This window comes from Simochromis diagramma, unplaced genomic scaffold (genome assembly GCF_900408965.1).
Source record: "Simochromis diagramma unplaced genomic scaffold, fSimDia1.1 OVJJ01000293.1, whole genome shotgun sequence".
NCBI classification, from domain to species: Eukaryota; Metazoa; Chordata; class Actinopteri; order Cichliformes; family Cichlidae; genus Simochromis; species Simochromis diagramma.
Genome location: NW_024386801.1, coordinates 1487238 through 1509385, shown reverse-complemented (window position 1 = coordinate 1509385; position 22148 = coordinate 1487238). Strand labels below are relative to the sequence as shown.

Below are 22148 nucleotides of genomic sequence, written 5' to 3'. Positions count from 1 at the left end.
ATATGTGAAGATGTATTTGTGGAAAACAGATTTGCTGTACAGTGTGTGGCTGCATGAGGTATGCTGTTGTATTGAAAGGCAATGTAATTCATGCCACTACTAGTAAGGGCATAGGTAATTGGAAACATCCTGCTAGGATTTCAAATGCGTCACTTTGTTTCTAATTTTGAAAAAGTCTCAAAGTTTGCTGCTCTATCATGGACGAAAAATCTTTGGCACAAAATAATTAAATTTTTAGGATATTTCTTTAAAATAACAAATTTGACATTAATTCATTTTGTATAAACTATTTTCAATTTTTCACATTTCATTTTTAGATTTTTTTATGAGAACTCTGACATTGAAAATATTTTCGGGAAAATGAAATAATGTCCACATGAGGGCATCCTGGTTTAATTTTTCCACTGCTCTATGAGCAGAGCTCAACCACACTTTCAAGGGGTTTGATTGTGTTTTGATTTTGCCATCTTTGACCTGTACATTCCTGTAATAGAAGTTTCTGGTTTATAATTTCCAGGTATCTCTTTGTCTGTCTGTGTAGCCATGTAGCCACACTCAGGTCATTCAACCTCTTCTGAGAAGCAGTAAACCATAACTGTGGTCCACATATCATGACTTTAAAAAAACCTCACTTAAAAAAACAAAACTTCATTATGTGGTACCTGAGTGAAGTCCCAGTATATCCCCATTCCTTTCTGCACAGCCTCCTTACAGTTGTACAGGCCAGGCTCAGTTTCTTCTGTGCCTATGTCAGCTAAACAGCGGTTGTCATTGTACTTATGTGCCTTGATGCCACCAATGTAGAGCTCACCCGTTCCACGATAATATGCCAACTTAAAAGATAAAAGAGACAAAGGTCAAAATCATATTAAGATGTAAAAAAGTTAAACAAATGACACAGACAACAGGGTTTCAGACCACAAGGGATGATCATAAGCATGTGTACCTTATTTATGTGTTTTAATATACATAATAAATACACGTAATCTGAATTTGGCTCCGCCCTCCTTGCTTCCAGCAGGACTGCAAATTTAAACATCACTCTCTGGAAGTCCCATTCATTTGTTTTACATTTGTACCTTTGTGATGGTTCTTGAGCTCAACCAGTGTGTAGCAAAGAAGGAACTTCAGTTTGAGCAACTTTGTGTTTCTGTGGACAAGAAATTATCTTAATGCCACTGCACATACACAAATGCATGTGCTTGGAATGGGACATCCTGTGTGTGATTTAAAAATACCAGCCGCACTGGAAGCAGTCTCAGGTTGAATAAAGGTTTAAAATGGTTGACTTTTGTTGGTGTTTTTTGTTTGTTTGTTTGTTTGTTTTTATCTTAACTTTACGAATGCACCTCTGTTACTCATGATTCTGGACAAACATGTCACTACTTCACTTACTTGAGAAACATAATAGTGGCAGTTGTAGGCAATAGGTGTGTGACCTGGTACTGGACCTTGGTCTAGGCACATGTCAGCATCAAGGTTCTTCATCTGTCAATATGATGGATAAAAGCAAATCATGGAAAAACACAGATTCCCACAAATCCCACAGGACTCGACTGTAACAAACTTACTAAGCAAAAGAGAAGAGTAAACTTACTCCTCCATATGTGAGGAGGTCGTCCCAGGGATCCAGCTTAGGATACACATTATCCAGGTACCATTTGAAAGGTTTACAGTTCAGCCTTTCTCTGAGTTTCTTCCTCTCTGAAATGTCGCCTATGTCAATTCCATGATTCTGCAGGAACAAAGAAAAAGATGTGAATCGATTCATAGATTGTGACTGAGGAAGAATCTGAAGAAAGATTTTCGTTAAATGTCAATGCTGAAAACACAAAGAGCTCTCATCGCCTCATGACTCTGTGAACAGGAGAATGAAATATCCTTTAGAGAAAACATAATTTGCTGTTTGTGTCAGTGCCTCAAAACACCTCAAATGGGATGTTCCAAGCCAAGTTAACGTTGTGCTTGTATTCATCCATCCAGATCTCTGCAACTCTGAGGGCATTTCTCTTCATGGCAGGACCCAGGTCAGGCATGTAGGGCTTGTGGGCCCTCTCGATGTGGGCGATCTTGGAACATGGAACAACTTCAACACTGCCCCCACATGTCCATACCTACATGAAAAAAAAGTGCACCTTAAAACAAATACATATTTCATCACTCATGACTGCTCCACAACTCTTCTTTAAAATCATTATTATGAAAGAGAATTTATAACCATCTGATGTTTACTCACACGAATTCACAGCTCAACATTTTCTCCACCATACACTTTCATTCCTTCATCAAGGACTCCAATTTCCCCCAGAAACTTTCTATCAGCAACCATGATCCCCATGACAGATGGACTCCTAAAGTCAAAGAAGAGAAATTATTTTACAACTACTGTATATTGCTGTTATAATAAAAAATAAATTGAAATATAATGATAGAGATAATAAGGCTGTTATGTTGGTTACACTGATTTCACTTGAACTTACTTGCCAGGCAGTGAACCGTCATTAAGTTTGTAATACTCGGGTGTAAAACTCTCATACATGCACCACAGAGCCCAGTCGAAGGCGTGTGCACTGGGATGATATGTAGTAACCTTGAGATCATCAAAGCTGACTTTATCAAACACCGGGGAAACCACCACAGTTCGGTCAGCTTTAATCTGTGTCAGCAGAGGTTCAGCCCTGCATGAAGGAGGGAAAAAAATGATGGTTCAAAAAATGGTACATAATAAGTGGAAGTCACACCCTTAAAGACTTCAGTGGAAGCACACACCCAGCTGTCGCATTTAATGGTCACTTCACGTGATCTCTTTTATTTTTCAAAAGACACACCCACCTGTCAACTTTTAACTGATGCACAGGGTTGAGATGCTGTGACAGTTTGTTGTTTTAAAAATAATTCTTTAACAAAAAGATTGTCTAAGCAGCATCTGCGTCATCACCACCAGCACCATAACACAAGTTAATTACTGTCTCAGTAAATCTGCTCAATGGTTTGAAGACCATAGTGTAGTTGTACAGAGATCACTGCTCAGTGGGTTACTGGGAAGTTGCAACTGTGTGTAACGCTTGTGTGTGTTTAAGAAGGTAAACATGTTAATCTCAGCAAGTTTATTCTGAAACCGTGACACCAGCCAGCTATGGCCTCAAATCAGTGGAATGAACAAGTGAATGAAAACATGCACTTTTGCCATGTTCCTACCACATCTCATGGATGTGGTAGGAACATGTGCGTCCAGGATGGCCACCACGTCAGCAGTAGCAGCCCTGCACCTGGATGCTCTGGCATAAGCGAGACCTCTCTGCTCACTGTGCCTCACTCTCACAATATGGAGATTAGGGTTTTCCTGCTCAAGCGACTTCATGTACCTATCAAGGTCACCCTTCAGATTTTCTGAATTGTATAAAGAAAAAGATCCTTCGTAGAACTTTTTGTTTGTTTTTTTTGTTTTCCCAGGGTTTTTGTGTGGGTCATTGACACTACAGTCAGTGAGTCATACTTTGGCACTGCAACAGACAGGCGACTGTGGCGGGGCGTGGTCTGCGATGCTGCTGCAGGTGAGATGGACGCACCTGCATGGCATCTACTATCATGCCTCGCCAACTTAGAAGTCTTTGCTCAGTCTGAGTTGTTGTGTTGGTGATGTGTGCGGCTGGCAGCAGGAAAGCTGTGCCGGTTCGTGTGTGTTTAACAGCAACTGTGAAATAAAGCGTGCTGAAAAGCATTGAAATGTTACCCGGTCTGCCGTGGTTTATCACAGCAGACCTATTCAGAGTGTACACTGTCTCTTGCTGTATGACAGGTGGGAGAGGCTTCAGCCCTCTCGTGAACCTGAACTGGATAAGCAAACAAAACTGAATGGCTAACTGGCTGGATTGGTGGATCATTTTAAATGAACCAAGCAAGAAAACTAGTTTGACCACAAACATGTGTGACATGTCACAGCTTCTGCAGGAAAAGTGTATTTGCAAAACCACTGTTTTAAAGGTTAACTGATTAGAGAGACCAAGTATGATTCAGTGTTTTGTAATTATCTGTTTGTAAATATATTGTGAATGATTAGAAGTGTATTGTGCATCTAACAGATAATCTTCAGTTACCTTTTGATGATTAGCTTGAACTAGTAGACATAAACAGGAAAGGAATGTGATAGGCATGTAGGGGAGACCGGGGACAGTTGTAACATTTCTGTCTGTATCTTGGAGATCTTCTAAGGTAGTGGATTCAAAATACAATGCAAAGTATTTACATGTCTCTGCTATTAAATAGTAGAGCTATTCTCTCTGCAACGCAGTTGATAATCGCATGGCATCGTCTCAAACACAAAGAGTGAAATGTTACAGTTAACCCTATAGTCTGGATTAGTTGTAACATACCCTGGGGTGAGATGTAACACAATGAAACAAGGGTACTGACAAAATCTTAACATGTAATCTTTTTTATTCAACACCTGAATGCACTTATAAACATTTATGTAGCTCTGTGTGTGTGTGTGTGTGTGTGTGTGTGTGTGTGTGTGTGTGTGTGTGTGTGTGTGTGTGTGTGTGTGTGTGTGTGTGTGTGTGTGTGTGTAGGAGTGTTTGACAGAGTGCAGAAATATAGCTTTTGAACATATTCTAACAAAAAAAGGCAACTTTTCACCAACTGAATATTTCAATCATTTTGTTTGGCCTTCATTGAGTCTGGCCTCATTGGCTCATTGGGCATTATAACCTACAACTCTTGCACTAACATTTGAACATAATAATGAAGCTGAAAAAAATGTAGCTTTGGACCAGCTTCATCAACTGATCTGCATGTGTTTTTGTCAAGTTTTTAATCACCATCGGAATCACAGTGGTGACAGATGTATGGCACTCCTGGAGTGCAGGCATCATGAGCCCACAGAGTACAGGCCAGGCATTTAACCCAAGCTTCTTCTGGCTTTGAGTTATCCATGCACACGATACAGAAATTCTCAACAGCATCTGAGGAATCTGTGTTGTCCTGTTCAGTGTTATTCATTTTCAGATTTTTCTTTCGTGATGTGGAAAGTTTGGATTGTTTTAGATTTGTGGAAGTGGATTTGCCTTGTTTCTGGCACAGCCTCTTCTTTGGGAAACTTATTTTCCTCCTTCTCTGGTCTGCTTCAAGGGCCATCTTAACTGGTGTATCGGTGAGTATTGCTGTTTGTTTCCTTTTTCTTCCCGTTAAAGGGGTTTTTCTAGATCCAGCTCTTGGTAAGGGTCGCACATCTTCTGGGTTAAAGCCCAAGTAGGTCTGTGGGTTTTCATCACAGCCTGATGAGGGAGCAGCTTGGAGGTCAGTTAGAAGACTGGAGATGTGAGCATCTGGAGGAGTGGTCATGTCGTCAGCTGTAGGACTGGTGAGATGAACAGCAAGAAGAGCGGACTGTTGGTCAGCTGGAGAAATGTCCATATGGACTGTTGGAGAACGACAATCTGTGACCTGTGATGGAGCAAAGTCACTTTCCTCAAATATGTTTGGATTGTATAGCCAAATTCCACAGCACTGGAATTCAGCCTGTATATTCTTTGGCGTAGCTGCTGCTGGAAGTGCCATCCTAACGAGACCTGGTATTTCATATATTGTCATGGTCTTTCCTGGATTCATTCTCATCCAGGAATCACTTGCACTGTTCACCATCTTTTTCAGTGGGCCATAAACACTCCTGTCGAGTGGTTGGAGTTTGTGATGACAGTGAGGGGGAAATGTGAGCATCACAATTCCATTGCCCTTGCAGAAGTCAATGGCTGCAACTGACAGGTGTGAACTGTGGTTATCCATGAGAGGAAACACTTTTTTTCATGGCTGACCTTGGTGTGGTTTGCAAAGTGCTTCAGAAAGATGAGGAACTCTTCTTCTTGCATCCATCCTTATTGATTTCCACTGCCAATACTTGCTACTGGCCCATCTCTGACAAAGTGGTCTGCATAACGTATGCGTGGGAAACATCGGAGGAATTGTGTTGCCAGTGGCATTGACTGCACATACAAGGGTGACCAGTGAACCTCTCTCTGTTGATGTCATTGCCCCAACTTGTTTAGTGCCACGTTTTGCAATCACTCTGTCCGGGGTTAATATTCCATATATCATTTGCAGTTAAGTTGTGTCTCTTTAGCAATTCATCAAATTTTTTGAAAAACATTGCTACATTGTGTTTATTAAAACTGGTGGTCCTTTCCAGTCACCTTTCTCACTCACTATGTATTAACAGACCTCTCTGCATTGAATCATATCTGTTATTAACCTCTGTCTCTCTTCCACAGCATGTCTTTATCCTGTCTTCCTTCTCTCACCCCAACCGGTCGCAGCAGATGGCCCCGCCCCCTCCCTGAGCCTGGTTCTGCCGGAGGTTTCTTCCTGTTAAAAGGGAGTTTTTCCTTCCCACTGTTGCCAAAGTGCTGCTCATAGGGGGTCATATGATTGTTGGGTTTTTCTCTGTATCTATGAAGCGCCTTGAGGCGACTTATGTTGTGATTTGGCGCTATATAAATAAAATTGAATTGAATTGAATTGAATTGCCAGACTTGTAGCCTCTGCACTTCTAATGGACAAAGTTGGGTTTAGTTTCATGTAGGCTGAGAACCAGTCTGGTCCAGCCCTTGAGAATGTGTCCCATCACTTAGGATATTTGCGTCCATGTTTCACTGATATGCCAGTTCTTTTACCTGTAATTTTAATCACGAAATATGCTAGTATTTCTGATATACTATATTTTAAATTGCCACCATTACAAATTTCTAACTTTCCCTTGTCTTATCCTTTATCACTTCCTATCTGCTTACCTCACGTGGATATAGTTCATAAAATGCATCTGCAGCTCTCATCAGGTATTCTGCTAATTCTTTCTCTTGTTCATCAGTGAAGATCTTCTTTCTCCTACACGTGGGAGTTCCCTTGATCCCTGCTCTTCCAGCTTCTTCCTCTCTTTACAAAATCGGTACAAAGTGACATGGCAAATGGCATACAATTTTACCAAAGATCTATTGGACTTGCCCTGATTTCTAACATCATTTAATTTCTTTATTTATTTCACACATGGTTCAACAGTGTTTCGTTTCCTACATACAGATCCTCCTTCCCATTAATATACCACTGCACCCATGGGTGAAAAGGAGCAGGAAGAAGAATAAATTCTTGTTAGCACCTGCCCCCTATCTGCAATCCAATTATTCTTACAAGAGGGCGTCAATAACCTCCAAAAAACCCCTCTAACATGTATCTTTATGTAACAATGCAAAACTAAACAACAAATCAGTATAATCAGCAATATACAGCACTAAATGGCAATGAAAATTTTTCCTTCCACATTTAGCCCAAATTACTTTCACGTTCTTCATATTGATTTTAGCACGAAATAGACTGGGTGGACTAAATTGTCTTTGCATGTACACAAGAGAGAATGAAAGATTAAAATCCTGAAAAATAAAAGTGGTACAGAGGATCTCTGGTATCTGGAAGAGGTCGATCCAGAGGTAGGGGGTTGCTCAGAAAAACATTGTACCCATACTTCACAAACAGGCTCTGAGCCTCTCTTTGGTTATCCTCAGAGAAATCTTCCCTCCATTTGTCAAATCAAATCAAATCACTTTTATTGTCACATCACATGTGCAGGTACACTGGTACAGCACATGCAACTGAAATTCTTGTGTGCGAGCTTCACAAGCAACAGAGGTGTGCTTGAACAAGAATGACTTAGGGATGAGTTTTTCAAACTTTTTCATTTGAGCTGTCTCATTTTTGGGTTGAATATTTACATCACCTTTCTTCTGCTTCTCTGCTTGCTTTTGGACCTCAGCTGATTTTCTGTCTGTCGCTGTCTTTGTCACGGCTAGTAGGGCAGGCTGTGTGTAATTTAACGAAGGACCCAAGATGCAGGCAGATTTTAGATGCGAGTGAGTTTTATTAGGGAGGTGAAACAAAGAGAAACGCAGTGGGCATGACACCGAACCTAAGGATTACCTAAACTGGAGAAAACTAAGAAAAGACCAGAAATGGAGATTCAGGGGAAACTACACAGGAAAATGCAGGGAAATACACAGACGAACCAGCAACGCACACAAGAAAACACAGGGCTTAAATACACACAGGGCAATCAGGGAATGGGAGACAGGAGGGAGTCACAGCTGGGATGAATTGGACATGATGAGACAAGGGGAAGCAAAATTAGACAAACTAATGTAGGACATGGCACTGTCAAAATAAAACAGGAAGTGACATGAACACAGAGACTCAAAACTAAGACAGTACAAAAGGAACACACATCTTCTGCATGACATCCTATTTTTACTCAAAACATCTGAGTGCATCGTCTTCAGTAGAAAACAACACGAGTAAAAAAACACAATCAAGGAATTTCAATAGTTAACATTCCTACTCAACAAAAGAAACACTGCACAAGAAAATACTGAAAACTAGAGCATAAAAAGCACATTTATAGAAAAGGGACAAACACTTGTGTTATAATTTGACCTCGTATGTCATTAACAAACTGCAAAAGTTCAGTTAAAAACCATTTCTTTCTTTCATAACTACACATACTGTTCTTCCATGAATGTTTTTGTTTGTTTGTTTGTTTGTTTGTTTGTTTGTTTGTTTTATCACAACTTATTGTCATGTATTCAATACATGTGCAGGCAATACCCTTTACTGCGTCAATTTATTTTTACGATTTTAACTCCTTTTATTACTTGATCTCTTTTCTTTTTTATGGTGCAAATACTATGGGTACCATGAAATCATAATTAATATTAATATGTGACTGAACTCACTTAGATAGGTTGGAAAAACTCCTGCTCTTGCTCTTGACGAAGGCGGTCGCACTTTTCTCCTCCTCCTCCTCTCCCTTAGCTTCCCTGCTTAGCCTCTTGTGTATTTGTCTAGTCTCGTGTTTTTTGTATTACTTTTCCCTGGAACACTCTCTCACAGTCTGCTCTCTAAAACCTAAAAGAGGAATTATGGATTGGATCAACTGGTCCCTAAATGCAACTGACACCCCTTTCTCAACGAGAAGTTTGGGCTCGGGTGAGCCTGAGTGCTGAAGATATCTACCTATTCGGAACCATGGTCACAGGGTTCTGGCTGATCGGAGCTGGCTTGGCCCTGACTTATCGGAGAATTAAGAAAGCAGAACTGGCTGTTCAAACCCCCACAAGGCTGCCCGCTGGGATTGAAATGATGGGAAGAGGCGTGAGTTTCTCAAAATGGGCTCATTGAGTCAGCACGGATAAGATCTTGGAGAGGCTGACGGCTGCTGTGGATACTCAGAATAAGATCTCTGACTGCAGACTGGATACATCTCGGAAGGGCTCGCTCGGAATAACATCTCTGGGTGCAAATTGGATGACATCTCGGGGAGGCACACTGTCGTGAGTTCTCAGAATTGGCTCCTTGAGCACAAGAATGACAACATCACAGAACGCAAGTATGGCGAAGCTCGCGGCTCTCCAATGGGAGATTGAGAGACCAGTGTTGGACTGTAGAACTGCTTTGAAATTCATATGAGTTGTTCGCACTAAAGTAAAAAGCACCATCACTTCATGCGGATACCCCCTTTGGCGCCAGCTGCGGTCTCAAGGCTGGAGCCGAACAAAAACACCCTGATAACGACTGTGTTTAGTCTGTTCCTTCCCATTCCATATAAGGCCACCTGGGTTGGCTGGAAGACTGTTTACTTAGCCTGGCAGGACAAAGGACACTGTCTCAGCTGAACTATGGACACGCACACACACACATACATATAGACTGATATGCACACACTCATCCCCCCTCCCTTTCCAAATGCCTTCGACGCTTATCCCCTTCCGATGCTGCACCCTTTACCCACCCCTGTTGCTTGTCATGTGTTTCTTTGGTGTATTAAGAGTTGTTTCATGTGCAGAGGTGTTTTTTTTCTGTTCTCAAACTGATCTCCCTGTTGGAGCTCAGTCTGGGGGGAGTTATTGTTTTCTCCTTATCTTTCCTCATGTGGTGCATTTTCCATTGTTATACCTCTCTGACCTGTCTTCCCCATGTGATGTTTTGTGTAATGTATGTATGGTCGGAGGGTAAGATGGCACTGCCATTGTGTGCAATAGGTCGGCAGCCTTATGAAATTTCCCCTTGTGGGACTAATAAAGGTATATCAATTCAATTCAATCATATGCGGTGTTTCCAAATCTTTATTGGTATCCACACCATGTTTGTATCCGTTCTTCAGAAACATGCCCAAAAAGGGGATGACCAGTATGGTCCCCAGTAAAAAAAAAAGGCCTTGTCCACATTCCCGTCATGGTGGTAACGCACTGACCTCCTAGTCAGATAATAAAACTTCAGAGACACTAAGCTACTGAACTGCTGAGATAGTTTGTACAGACTGTGGTTCATGTAAATTCAACTGAAAATGACCCCAATGACCCCCAAGTAAGAACAATAGCCAGTTTACCCATGAAACCCTTACAGTGACAGCTGATAGAATGCCTAAAAAGATAATAACACCTCAGAGGACACACACGGAAAACTCACCTACTGGCTCATTTAACAAAATACCTGAAATTATTAGTAGTAATTATTATTATAATTGCTATTATAATCTATAATCTATATAATATACACTTACACTGATAAGCACACACTCATCCCCCTCCCTTTCCAAACGCCTTCGATGCTTGTTTCCTGCGGGGGAACACGGCGGGTCTGTGTGCCGCGCTAGAATGGTAGCGCTGTGCAGGGCGGCTGCTGTGTTCGCTTCGGATTACCCCTCACCCCCAACCCAATCCTGTGGCTTGTCATGTCTTTCACAATGTTGTGCTGTGGACATTTATGTGCTTTTTGTGCAGAGGAGTTTTTTTGTTTCCTGTTCTCATGCTGTCCTACCATGGAAGCACAGCATGAGTAGAGGTCTCTTTTTTTCCTCTTGTACTTTCCCATTGTAGTGTACATTTCAGTGTTTTTCTCCGACTTGTATCCCCATGTAATGTCTGTGTTGTGTGTGTAAGGTCGGGGGGGGGTGTCCCATTTCACTGCAAGGCAACCTGCATGTGGCGAATAAAGCTTTGATTGATCGATTGATCGATCGATTGATCGATTGATTGATCGATTGATTGATTGATTAATTGATTGATAGATAGACTAACGAAAGAGTTTTGTGCATAACATTTTGAAATTATGGCAATTGATCATGTTGATGAGATAGAGTTCTCAGAAACTCATGTATCAAATCAATCATCTACAATACAAAGGGCATTAAATGTATATAATATTCATGTAAATGTTTCACAGCAGAAGCTATGCGGACCAATCTCTTGCAACGGTTGTAGAAGGATCGAATGGCCAGCAGCAATGCGCCAGACACCCCATACTCCCAAGCACCTCCCACAGGAAACTCTGACGGACATGGTGAAATGCCTTCTACAGGTCCACAAAACACATGTAGACTGGTTGGTCAAACTCCTATGAACCCTCAAGTATCCTCGAGAGGGTAAAGAGCTGGTCCAGTGTTCCATGACCAGGACAAAAACCGCATTGTTCCTCCTGTAGCCGAGGTTCGACTAATGGAACCTCGGATACAGGAGGTTCGACTAATGGACGGACTCTCCTTTCCAGTACCCTGGTACCTCTGCCAATCTTGAGGTGCCAGAATCTCTTCGAGGCAGTCCAAAAGTCTTTTTTCATGGCCTTTCGGAACTCCTCCCGCACCTGATTATCACCATGACAGGCACAAACTATCTTGTGGCTGCAGCTCAATGCAGCAGCTTTGGCAATGCGACCTAGGGTGTCCTGGTGCCACGTGCACTTATAAACACCCTTATGTTCGAACATGGTGTTTGCTATGGACTAATGGTGATTTGCACAGAAATCCAACAACAAAACACCACTTTGGATCAGATCCAGTAGGCCTTTCCTCCCAATCACGCCCCTCCAGGTCTCACTGTCATTGCCCATATGAGGGCAAAGCACAGACGACCTTTTCCCCGATCCAAAGTTGCAGGGAACAAACTCTCTCGTCCACCAGGAGAAACCACAAAGGACAGGCAGCAAGCCAAGGAGATACCCCTGTCTTCCGCATCTCACCAATAGCAACTCCTGACTGAGACAGAGTCCAGCCCCTCTCCAGGAGACTGGTTCCAGAGCCCAAGCTATGCGTTGAGGTGAGCTCGACTACAGGGAGTGCAGAATTATTAGGCAAATGAGTATTTTGTCCACATCATCCTCTTCATGCATGTTGTCTTACTCCAAGCTGTATAGGCTCGAAAGCCTACTACCAATTAAGCATATTAGGTGATGTGCATCTCTGTAATGAGAAGGGGTGTGGTCTAATGACATCAACACCCTATATCAGGTGTGCATAATTATTAGGCAACGTCCTTTCCTTTGGCAAAATGGGTCAAAAGAAGGACTTGACAGGCTCAGAAAAGTCAAAAATAGTGAGATATCTTGCAGAGGGATGCAGCAGTCTCAAAATTGCAAAGCTTCTGAAGCGTGATCATCGAACAATCAAGCGTTTCATTCAAAATAGTCAACAGGGTCGCAAGAAGCGTGTGGAAAAACCAAGGCACCAAATAACTGCCCATGAACTGAGAAAAGTCAAGCGTGCAGCTGCCAAGATGCCACTTGCCACCAGTTTGGCCATATTTCAGAGCTGCAACATCACTGGAGTGCCCAAAAGCACAAGGTATGCAATACTCAGAGACATGGCCAAGGTAAGAAAGGCTGAAAGACGACCACCACTGAACAAGACACACAAGCTGAAACGTCAAGACTGGGCCAAGAAATATCTCAAGACTGGTTTTTCTAAGGTTTTATGGACTGATGAAATGAGAGTGAGTCTTGATGGGCCAGATGGATGGGCCCATGGCTGGATTGGTAAAGGGCAGAGAGCTCCAGTCCGACTCAGACGCCAGCAAGGTGGAGGTGGAGTACTGGTTTGGGCTGGTATCATCAAAGATGAGCTTGTGGGGCCTTTTCGGGTTGAGGATGGAGTCAAGCTCAACTCCCAGTCCTACTGCCAGTTTCTGGAAGACACCTTCTTCAAGCAGTGGTACAGGAAGAAGTCTGCATCCTTCAAGAAAAACATGATTTTCATGCAGGACAATGCTCCATCACACGCGTCCAAGTACTCCACAGCGTGGCTGGCAAGAAAGGGTATAAAAGAAGAAAAACTAATGACATGGCCTCCTTGTTCACCTGATCTGAACCCCATTGAGAACCTGTGGTCCATCATCAAATGTGAGATTTACAAGGAGGGAAAACAGTACACCTCTCTGAACAGTGTCTGGGAGGCTGTGGTTGCTGCTGCACGCAATGTTGATGGTGAACAGATCAAAACACTGACAGAATCCATGGATGGCAGGCTTTTGAGTGTCCTTGCAAAGAAAGGTGGCTATATTGGTTGCTGATTTGTTTTTGTTTTGTTTTTGAATGTCAGAAATGTATATCTGTGAATGTGGAGATGTTATATTGGTTTCACTGGTAAAAATAAATAATTGAAATGGGTATATATTTGTTTTTTGTTAAGTTGCCTAATAATTATGCACAGTAATAGTCACCTGCACACACAGATATCCCCCTAAAATAGCTACAACTAAAAACAAACTAAAAACTACTTCCAAAAACATTCAGCTTTGATATTAATGAGTTTTTTGGGTTCATTGAGAACATGGTTGTTGTTCAATAATAAAATTATTCCTCAAAAATACAACTTGCCTAATAATTCTGCACTCCCTGTATATACCCTTGTATGTCATTTCATGTTTAGGTCAATTATGTATGTTTGTAGCAGTCATTTGGTTTGTTATGTTTGCAGTCTTTGCCTGAGTTCAGTTTTGTTTCTTTGACCTCTTTTATGAGCTCAACATTTATTATTCTTGTAAATATAATTTTTGGGGGTTAAATAAATGGAAACTATATTTTTCTAATAATTCCTGGGACTCCTCCTGTTTTTCAACTCGGTCCATCACAGTCCTGTTGGCACTAGTGGGTAGTTAAAAGATTTTGAAATGTATTTTATAGATCTTATGTCTGTTATGTTACTAAAGAAAAATAAATGTGGTAAAGACCTATGAAGGAATATCATTCAACTGAAATATAATATAATTTAAATATTTAATTTAAACATGACTAACATCAGGATGCATGCCTAAAAGGGAACAGATGTCTGACTATTTTGTAGAGTTCTCTGGAATGTAGTGCATCATAATGAAAAACTAATACAAACACACAGTCCTGAATAAAACTGCTCATTTATTTTTTCCTAATGCTTCAGTGTAACTAGACAGACAACATTCCCCCCTCCGTGAATCGCTACCTTGTGTCTCTGTCTAACAAGACTCTCAACTGGGATATGGAATTTCACATCTCTGGTGGGGACGGAGCCTGAGTTAGTGCATGAGGTTGAGAGGTGCCAGCTAGATATACAGGGAGTGCAGAATTATTAGGCAAGTTGTATTTTTGAGGAATAATGTTATTATTGAACAACAACCATGTTCTCAATGAACCCAAAAAACTCATTAATATCAAAGCTGAATGTTTTTGGAAGTAGTTTTTAGTTTGTTTTTAGTTTTAGCTATTTTAAGGGGATATCTGTGTGTGCAGGTGACTATTACTGTGCATAATTATTAGGCAACTTAACAAAAAACAAATATATACCCATTTCAATTATTTATTTTTACCAGTGAAACCAATATAACATCTCCACATTCACAAATATACATTTCTGACATTCAAAAACAAAACAAAAACAAATCAGCGACCAATATAGCCACCTTTCTTTGCAAGGACACTCAAAAGCCTGCCATCCATGGATTCTGTCAGTGTTTTGATCTGTTCACCATCAACATTGCGTGCAGCAGCAACCACAGCCTCCCAGACACTGTTCAGAGAGGTGTACTGTTTTCCCTCCTTGTAAATCTCACATTTGATGATGGACCACAGGTTCTCAATGGGGTTCAGATCAGGTGAACAAGGTGGCCATGTCATTAGTTTTTCTTCTTTTATACCCTTTCTTGCCAGCCACGCTGTGGAGTACTTGGACGCGTGTGATGGAGCATTGTCCTGCATGAAAATCATGTTTTTCTTGAAGGATGCAGACTTCTTCCTGTACCACTGCTTGAAGAAGGTGTCTTCCAGAAACTGGCAGTAGGACTGGGAGTTGAGCTTGACTCCATCCTCAACCCGAAAAGGCCCCACAAGCTCATCTTTGATGATAGCAGCCCAAACCAGTACTCCACCTCCACCTTGCTGGCGTCTGAGTCGGACTGGAGCTCTCTGCCCTTTACCAATCCAGCCACGGGCCCATCCATCTGGCCCATCAAGACTCACTCTCATTTCATCAGTCCATAAAACCTTAGAAAAACCAGTCTTGAGATATTTCTTGGCCCAGTCTTGACGTTTTAGCTTGTGTGTCTTGTTCAGTGGTGGTCGTCTTTCAGCCTTTCTTACCTTGGCCATGTCTCCGAGTATTGCACACCTTGTGCTTTTGGGCACTCCAGTGATGTTGCAGCTCTGAAATATGGCCAAACTGGTGGCAAGTGGCATCTTGGCAGCTGCACGCTTGACTTTTCTCAGTTCATGGGCAGTTATTTGGTGCCTTGGTTTTTCCACATGCTTCTTGCGACCCTGTTGACTATTTTGAATGAAACGCTTGATTGTTCGATGATCACGCTTCAGAAGCTTTGCAATTTTGAGACTGCTGCATCCCTCTGCAAGATATCTCACTATTTTTGACTTTTCTGAGCCTGTCAAGTCCTTCTTTTGACCCATTTTGCCAAAGGAAAGGATGTTGCCTAATAATTATGCACACCTGATATAGGGTGTTGATGTCATTAGACCACACCCCTTCTCATTACAGAGATGCACATCACCTAATATGCTTAATTGGTAGTAGGCTTTCGAGCCTATACAGCTTGGAGTAAGACAACATGCATGAAGAGGATGATGTGGACAAAATACTCATTTGCCTAATAATTCTGCACTCCCTGTATAATGGCTGATCAGACCATTGTGACACATGAGGGGTAACAAACAAAACACAATCATAAATCACAAACGATGCAGTACAATCTAGTTTGTTAATAAACTAAACACTAAAGAAGAAAATCAAAAACCCCATTAAACCCTAAACTCAAATATTTAATTAAATACAAATACTTTGTTTCTAAAGTAAAGAAAACACCCATTCTCCCCTTCAGCAGGAAGTGGTGGTGTGGTCCAATTATCTTCCTTTTCATTTAATGGTTTCAAACCCTGGCTACCATCTTTTGTCCAGCAACTCCCAGGGATTATGGCAGGTAAGAAATAAAAAGACAAAGGTTAGTCAGAAAGCAAAGAAATGAAGTATGAATACATAAGTAAACTAAATGTGCGCGCTTACAAATAGAACAAATGTATCCAAACCAATCAATAAAGTTATTGGAAACTAAAATGTATTACTATGTTCAAATGAAGAAAGAAAATACAAAATTTACCGACTTTAGAGTGTGGCCACGGGTTTGGCCATCACAAGGACAGATATGAATTATAGATTTTGCTATGGTAACTACCGTTGAAATACTGGAAACTCAAGTCCTTCAAACTTTTAACAGACAGAGCAAATGTGTTATTAAAAGATATTATTTTATGGTCTCCATTGTAGCTGAAACTTAATAAGTAAAGCATCACTTTAAAACTGCAATTACCAAGCATGAGTTTTACTGGGACAGAATATGTGAACATGGATTTGCTGCAATTCATGTCAACTCTTGTACAGACATATAATTGGCAACACCCTGCTAGGATTTCACAACTGTGTAACTTGGTCTTGAATGTTGAAAAGACTCAAAGTTTGTTGTGCTACTCTAGACTGAAAATCTTTGATACAAAACCTATTTAATATCTAAGGTATTTTTTCAAATATCTTGGCTTTAAAATCTGTAATACACACACACTCACATTAAAAGTATTGGAGGCAAAAGTAAATGTATTGTCCTCAATAGAGCACCCAGGTGTAACTTATCCACTGCCCAATGAGCAGAGCTCAAACACACTTTAAAAGGGTTTGATTATGTGTTGAATTGTCCATCTTTGACCCGTACATTCCTGTATTATAAGTTTCTTGTTTATAATTTCCAGGCATCTCTTTGTCTGTCTGTTCTTCAGTTCTTTGCCCTGGGAAAGAAAGCAAAGTGTTTAAAAAAAGGCAGCTGGTTTGTTCAGTTTTAAGACTAACAGCGCTCATCCAACCTGTTCTGAGATGCAGCAAACAACTTTGTAGTACCTGAGTGAAGTCCCAGTATATCCCCATTCCTTTCTGCATAGCCTCTTTACAGTTGTACAGGCCAGGCTCAGTTTCTTTTGTGCCCGTGTCAGCTAAACATCGGTTGTCATTGTACTTATGTGACTTGATGCCACCAATGTAGAGCTCACCCGTTCCACGATAATATGTGAACTTAGAAAGGAAGAAAGAGAAAGAGACAGAGAGATACAGAGGGCAAAATGATATTAGGATGTTAAAAATGCTAACAACAGACAACAAGGAACAATAATTAACTTCTTCGATCTCTGTGGACTGTGACGTTCATTTCAGATGGAATTGCACACACAAATGCTTGTGTTTTGAAAGAGATATCCTGGGTGCGATCTAAAAATACCAGCTGCACTGTCAACAATCCTGAGCTTAACAAAGAGACAAGCTTAAAGACAAAATTACTCAATTGTAACCCTTTAAAGCTTGAACCATGAAATAATTGCAAGAAAGGTTTTGAAAATAGAATATAGAGTGTTTACCATTAAAAAATTTTAAAATATGAGTTCCAAATTTATTTTTTCTTCATTTTTTGCTTAAACTTGTGTTGTGCAATTTGTTGAGGTTGTTTCGGGGGGGAAGGCGGGGAGTCTGAAAAACTCCCAAATTTGTATCAAATATGATACAGTATGCGTTAACAGATTTAATCAATTTATAGTGTTTTTCGTTTTGATTTTTGTTTTTTACAACTGCACTGCCTTATAATCATGATTATCAACATAATTATAAGGTGCTTCACTTACTTGAGGTCCATAGTAGTAGCAATTGTAGGCTATCGGTGTGTGACCTGGTACTGGACCTTGGTCTATGCACATGTCAGCGTCAAGGTTCTTCATCTGTCATCAGGAGAACATTATGAATATTACAAATGGAAACAGGCAAATCATCAAACACAGATTCCCACACATTGTGCAGGACCTCTCTGTACCAAACATACTAAGCATCAGAGAAAAGTAGACGTACTCCTCCATATGCGAGGAGGTCGTCCCAGGAATCCAGCTTAGGATACACATTATCCAGGTACCATTTGAAAGGTTTACAGTTCAGCCTTTCTCTGAGTTTCTTCCTCTCTGAAATGTCGCCTATGTCAATTCCATGATTCTGCAAAAAGCAAAATAAGGTGTTAATCAGCTTATAGTTTCATGTGACTGAGGAAGAATCTAAAGAGAGGTTTCCTTTGAATGTCAATGCAAAAAAAGCTAAGAGCACTCAAAGTCTCATAAAGTTGTTAATTAACCAATGATTTTTTGCGTCATGTAAGTAGACAAATGAAATATCCCTTAAAGAAAGTGTCATTTGCTGTTTGTGTCAATGCCACAAACACCATGCCACAAAGTTTCTTCCTCTCTGAAATGTCGCCTGTGTCAATTCTATGATTCTGCAGGAACTAAGAAGAAGATGTGAATCGATTCACAGATTGTGACTGAGGAAGAATCTGAAGAAAGATTTTCCTTAAATGTCAATGCAAAAAAAGTTAAAACACAAACACACAAAGAGCACTCAAAGCCTAATATGTACCCATAACTCATCTCCTCATGACTCTGTGAACAGGAGAATGAAAAATCATTTAGAGAAAACATAATTTGCTGTTTGTGTCAGTGCCTCAAAACACCTCAAATGGGATGTTCCAAGCCAAGTTAACGTTGTGCTTGTATTCATCCATCCAGATCTCTGCAACTCTGAGGGCATTTCTCTTCATGGCAGGACCCAGGTCAGGCATGTAGGGCTTGTGGGCCCTCTCGATGTGGGCGATCTTGGAACATGGAACAACTTCAACACTGCCTCCACATGTCCATACCTACATGAAAAAAAAAGCACAATAAAACTCAGTCACTATTCTTTCCATGGCTAAGATATAACTTTAGACCTCATCTCCTTGTTTGTATTACATAATGCAATTCATTTACTTGCTACCTGCACCTTCAGTTTCTATGGTATGTTTATAGCCATTTTAAATGATCTGCAGATTAGGACACCTGTGGTGATTATAACAAAATCCAGAAGGTCCATCTGCACAAATATTCTATATAATCTGATGGCAAAGACACTTATGTTTGCTTTACTATTGAAGAGAATTTTATGACTCTGTGATCTTTACTCACACGAATTCCCAGCTCAACATTTTCTCCACCATACACTTTCATTCCTTCATCAAGGACTCCAATTTCCCCCAGAAACTTTCTATCAGCAACCATGATCCCCATGACAGATGGACTCCTAAAGTCAAAGAAGAGATCTCTATTTTAACTATTGTACATTGATATTAGATCATAATGATAGAGTTAATATGGCTGTTATATTGTTAAACATTGATTTCACTTGAACTTACTTGCCAGGCAGTGAACCGTCATTAAGTTTGTAATACTCGGGTGTAAAACTCTCATACATGCACCACAGAGCCCAGTCGAAGGCGTGTGCATTGGGATGATATGTAATAACCTTGAGATCATCAAAGTTGACTCTATCAAACACCGGGGAAACCACCACAGTTCGGTCAGCTTTAATCTGTGTCAGCAGAGGTTCAGCCCTGCATGAAGGAGGGGAACAAAGAAAAGGTGGAAAAGTTAGTCAACTAATGTGTACATTTCATTAACTGCTGACATGTCTGGGTCAACACTCTTCAATCACACTATGCAGCATGACTATGGCAACTGGTATAAGCTGGAATTATGAGGTCACACCCCTTTTGTGTCACAGTCTGGCTGGCAGACCGTGGGGATGTGGGGAAAGGAGGACCAGATCACCAGACATGTAAAGTGTTTGTATGCGAGAAAGAAAAACGTATTACTCTCAGCAAATCTGTCGTGAAACTTTGACACATCCATGGCCTCAAATCACTGATGGCAATTTATATTTGGTAAACTTGTAGCTAATCTCATGAAGACAGCATTGATATGTTCTTTAACACAATGTGGTAATATAATGATAAAAGAAAACAGAAAATATAAGACTTAAACCAACAACTGAATATATGTATGTCTGCCATGTTCCTACCACATCTCATGGACTTCAATGTGTGCGTCCAGGATGGCCACCACGTCAGCAGTAGCAGCCCTCCACCCGGATGCTCTGGCATGAGCGAGACCTCTCTGCTCACTGTGCCTCACTCTCACAATACGGAGATTAGGGTTCTCCTGCTCAAGCAACTTCACATAAACGTCAAGGTCACCCTTCAGATTGTCTGAATGGAAAAAGATAGTTATGTTTTTTTCTGAAGGAAGTGTGGGTAAGGAAGTGATACCAGCAGATTCAAACCATCCAAAGAAGAAAACTAGTCCCAAACATGTGTGACGTGATAGTCTTCACTCAGCTTTTGATGATATATTTGAATTGGCTTATAACCAATCGTTTGTATCCAATTTACCATTAGAACTATGGTCGTCCACCATTATTATCTCCTTCAGCAGGTTTTTAGGAGTGCGGTCGATGATGCTGCGCAGGGCTCTTTGGAGAACAGACAGGGCTTCATCCAGGTAGATGAGCACCACACTGAGACTCGGCAGGTCCTTGGGGTAACTCTTTTTCAAACACCTATTTATTAAAAAGATCAGAAATTTGAAATATTTTAGCAAGAAATAGACTGGATAGAGTAATTTTTTTTCTTTGAATGTACAGGAGAGAGAATGAAAGATTAAAATCATGAAAAGTTGTAAAAGTTGTACCGAGGATCTCTGGTATCTGGAAGAGGTCGATCCAGAGGGAGGCGATCGCTCAGAAAAACATTGTACCCATACTTCTCATACAGGCTCTGAGCCTCTCTTTGGTCATCCTCAGAGAGATTTGCCCCCCACTCCTTGAACAAGACCGAGTTAGGGAACAGTTTTTCAGACTTTTTCATTTGATCTGCTTCATTTTGGGGTTGGATATTTGCATCATCTTTCTTCTTCTCTGCTTGCTTTTGAACTGCTGGCTGTTGGACTTCTGCTGATTTTCTTTGTTTTTCTCTGTCCTCTTCCAATATTTTCTGCATGATATCCTGCTTTTTCTCAAAACCTCTGAGTACTTTGTCTTCAGTAGAAGAGAATGTAAGCAAAAACATGATCAAAGAAATGGAATGAGTAACTTTCATACATGCACTCATCTTCTACATTTCCTACCTCTGTTTACATGCATACAGAAGGATAAAAACAAAAGCATAAATAAAAATACACTGCACGTTCAAAAGCCAAAATTGCAGTATTAAACACTTTAATTGAACAGGGACATAAACTTGTGTTATCATTTTATCTCATTTGTCAACAATAAACTGCAAAAGACCTATTTATTTCTCTTTATAACCATACAAAGGGTGCTTTCATTAATGTCTTTTCACCTATACTTTTTACTAATAAATCATTGGCGGGCATTGACTTAATGTCATATCTTCAATACATGTGCATGTAAAACTGCCTCTGAATTTAATTGATATTTCGCTTAATTTTATTACCATATTTAACTTTCTTTCTCGTATAAAACCCACGGGTAGCATTTAATCTTAATAATAATAATAATCATCTAAAAGAGAAACTTTAATCTGACTGAACTCACTTAGATCGCTGATTCTTTCCTCCAGGTTGGACGAGGTCTTCATACGCGGTGTGTCCATCTCGTTTTTAGTGTCCACGCTATGTTGGTGTCCATTCTTCAGAAAGATGCCAAAGTACACCATGACCCCCACAGCTCCCACTAACAACAACAGCCGTTTTATCCACGTTCCCCTCATTCTGACAACACACCAGCCTCCCAGCCAGACAATCCCAACGTGAGAGGACACAAGAAGCACACACACACAGTAAGCTCATCTACTGACTGGACGAGATCAAATAGCTGATAACTCCTGATGTGAATGCCATTAAATTGTTAGTTGAGCAGACACGTGAACATCGCTACCCGCCCATCGCGGCAGGTACGC

At 40.7% G+C, this 22148-nt stretch overlaps 1 protein-coding gene across 2 annotated transcripts; it reads right to left on the bottom strand.

Annotated features, from left to right (window-relative positions):
- Window positions 1-318: 318 nt before the first annotated feature.
- LOC120729444 (probable polypeptide N-acetylgalactosaminyltransferase 8) lies at window positions 319-21987 on the bottom strand. 2 transcript variants are annotated; one of them, XM_040024997.1, is made up of 11 exons: window positions 21785-21987; window positions 20920-21265; window positions 20622-20788; window positions 20252-20438; window positions 19587-19784; window positions 19360-19474; window positions 18870-19055; window positions 18221-18358; window positions 18001-18093; window positions 17231-17401; window positions 15865-17121 (listed from the first exon to the last, which is right to left on the bottom strand). In XM_040024997.1, the coding sequence occupies exons 1-11, from the start codon at window positions 21957-21959 to the stop codon at window positions 17002-17004; spliced, it is 1896 nt and encodes a 631-aa protein (XP_039880931.1). In that variant the 5' UTR covers window positions 21960-21987; the 3' UTR covers window positions 15865-17001. The 2 variants fall into 2 exon arrangements, with proteins under 2 accessions (XP_039880932.1, XP_039880931.1); XM_040024998.1 differs by lacking the exons at window positions 15865-17121; window positions 17231-17401; window positions 18001-18093 and adding exons at window positions 319-833; window positions 1396-1488.
- Between the last annotated feature and the right edge of the window lie 161 nt (window positions 21988-22148).

What these genes read in the sequence shown, in the direction of transcription:
- LOC120729444 (XM_040024997.1), bottom strand. Translation starts at nt 21,959, where the DNA reads ATGAGGGGAACGTGGATAAAACGGCTGTTGTTGTTAGTGGGAGCTGTG. An exon ending in CCAGATACCAGAGATCCTCG is followed by an intron (nt 20,789 to 20,919) that starts GTACAACTTTTA and finishes TTTAATAAATAG; the next exon opens with GTGTTTGAAAAAGAGTTACC. An exon ending in GGACGACCATAGTTCTAATG is followed by an intron (nt 20,439 to 20,621) that starts GTAAATTGGATA and finishes TTTTCCATTCAG; the next exon opens with ACAATCTGAAGGGTGACCTT.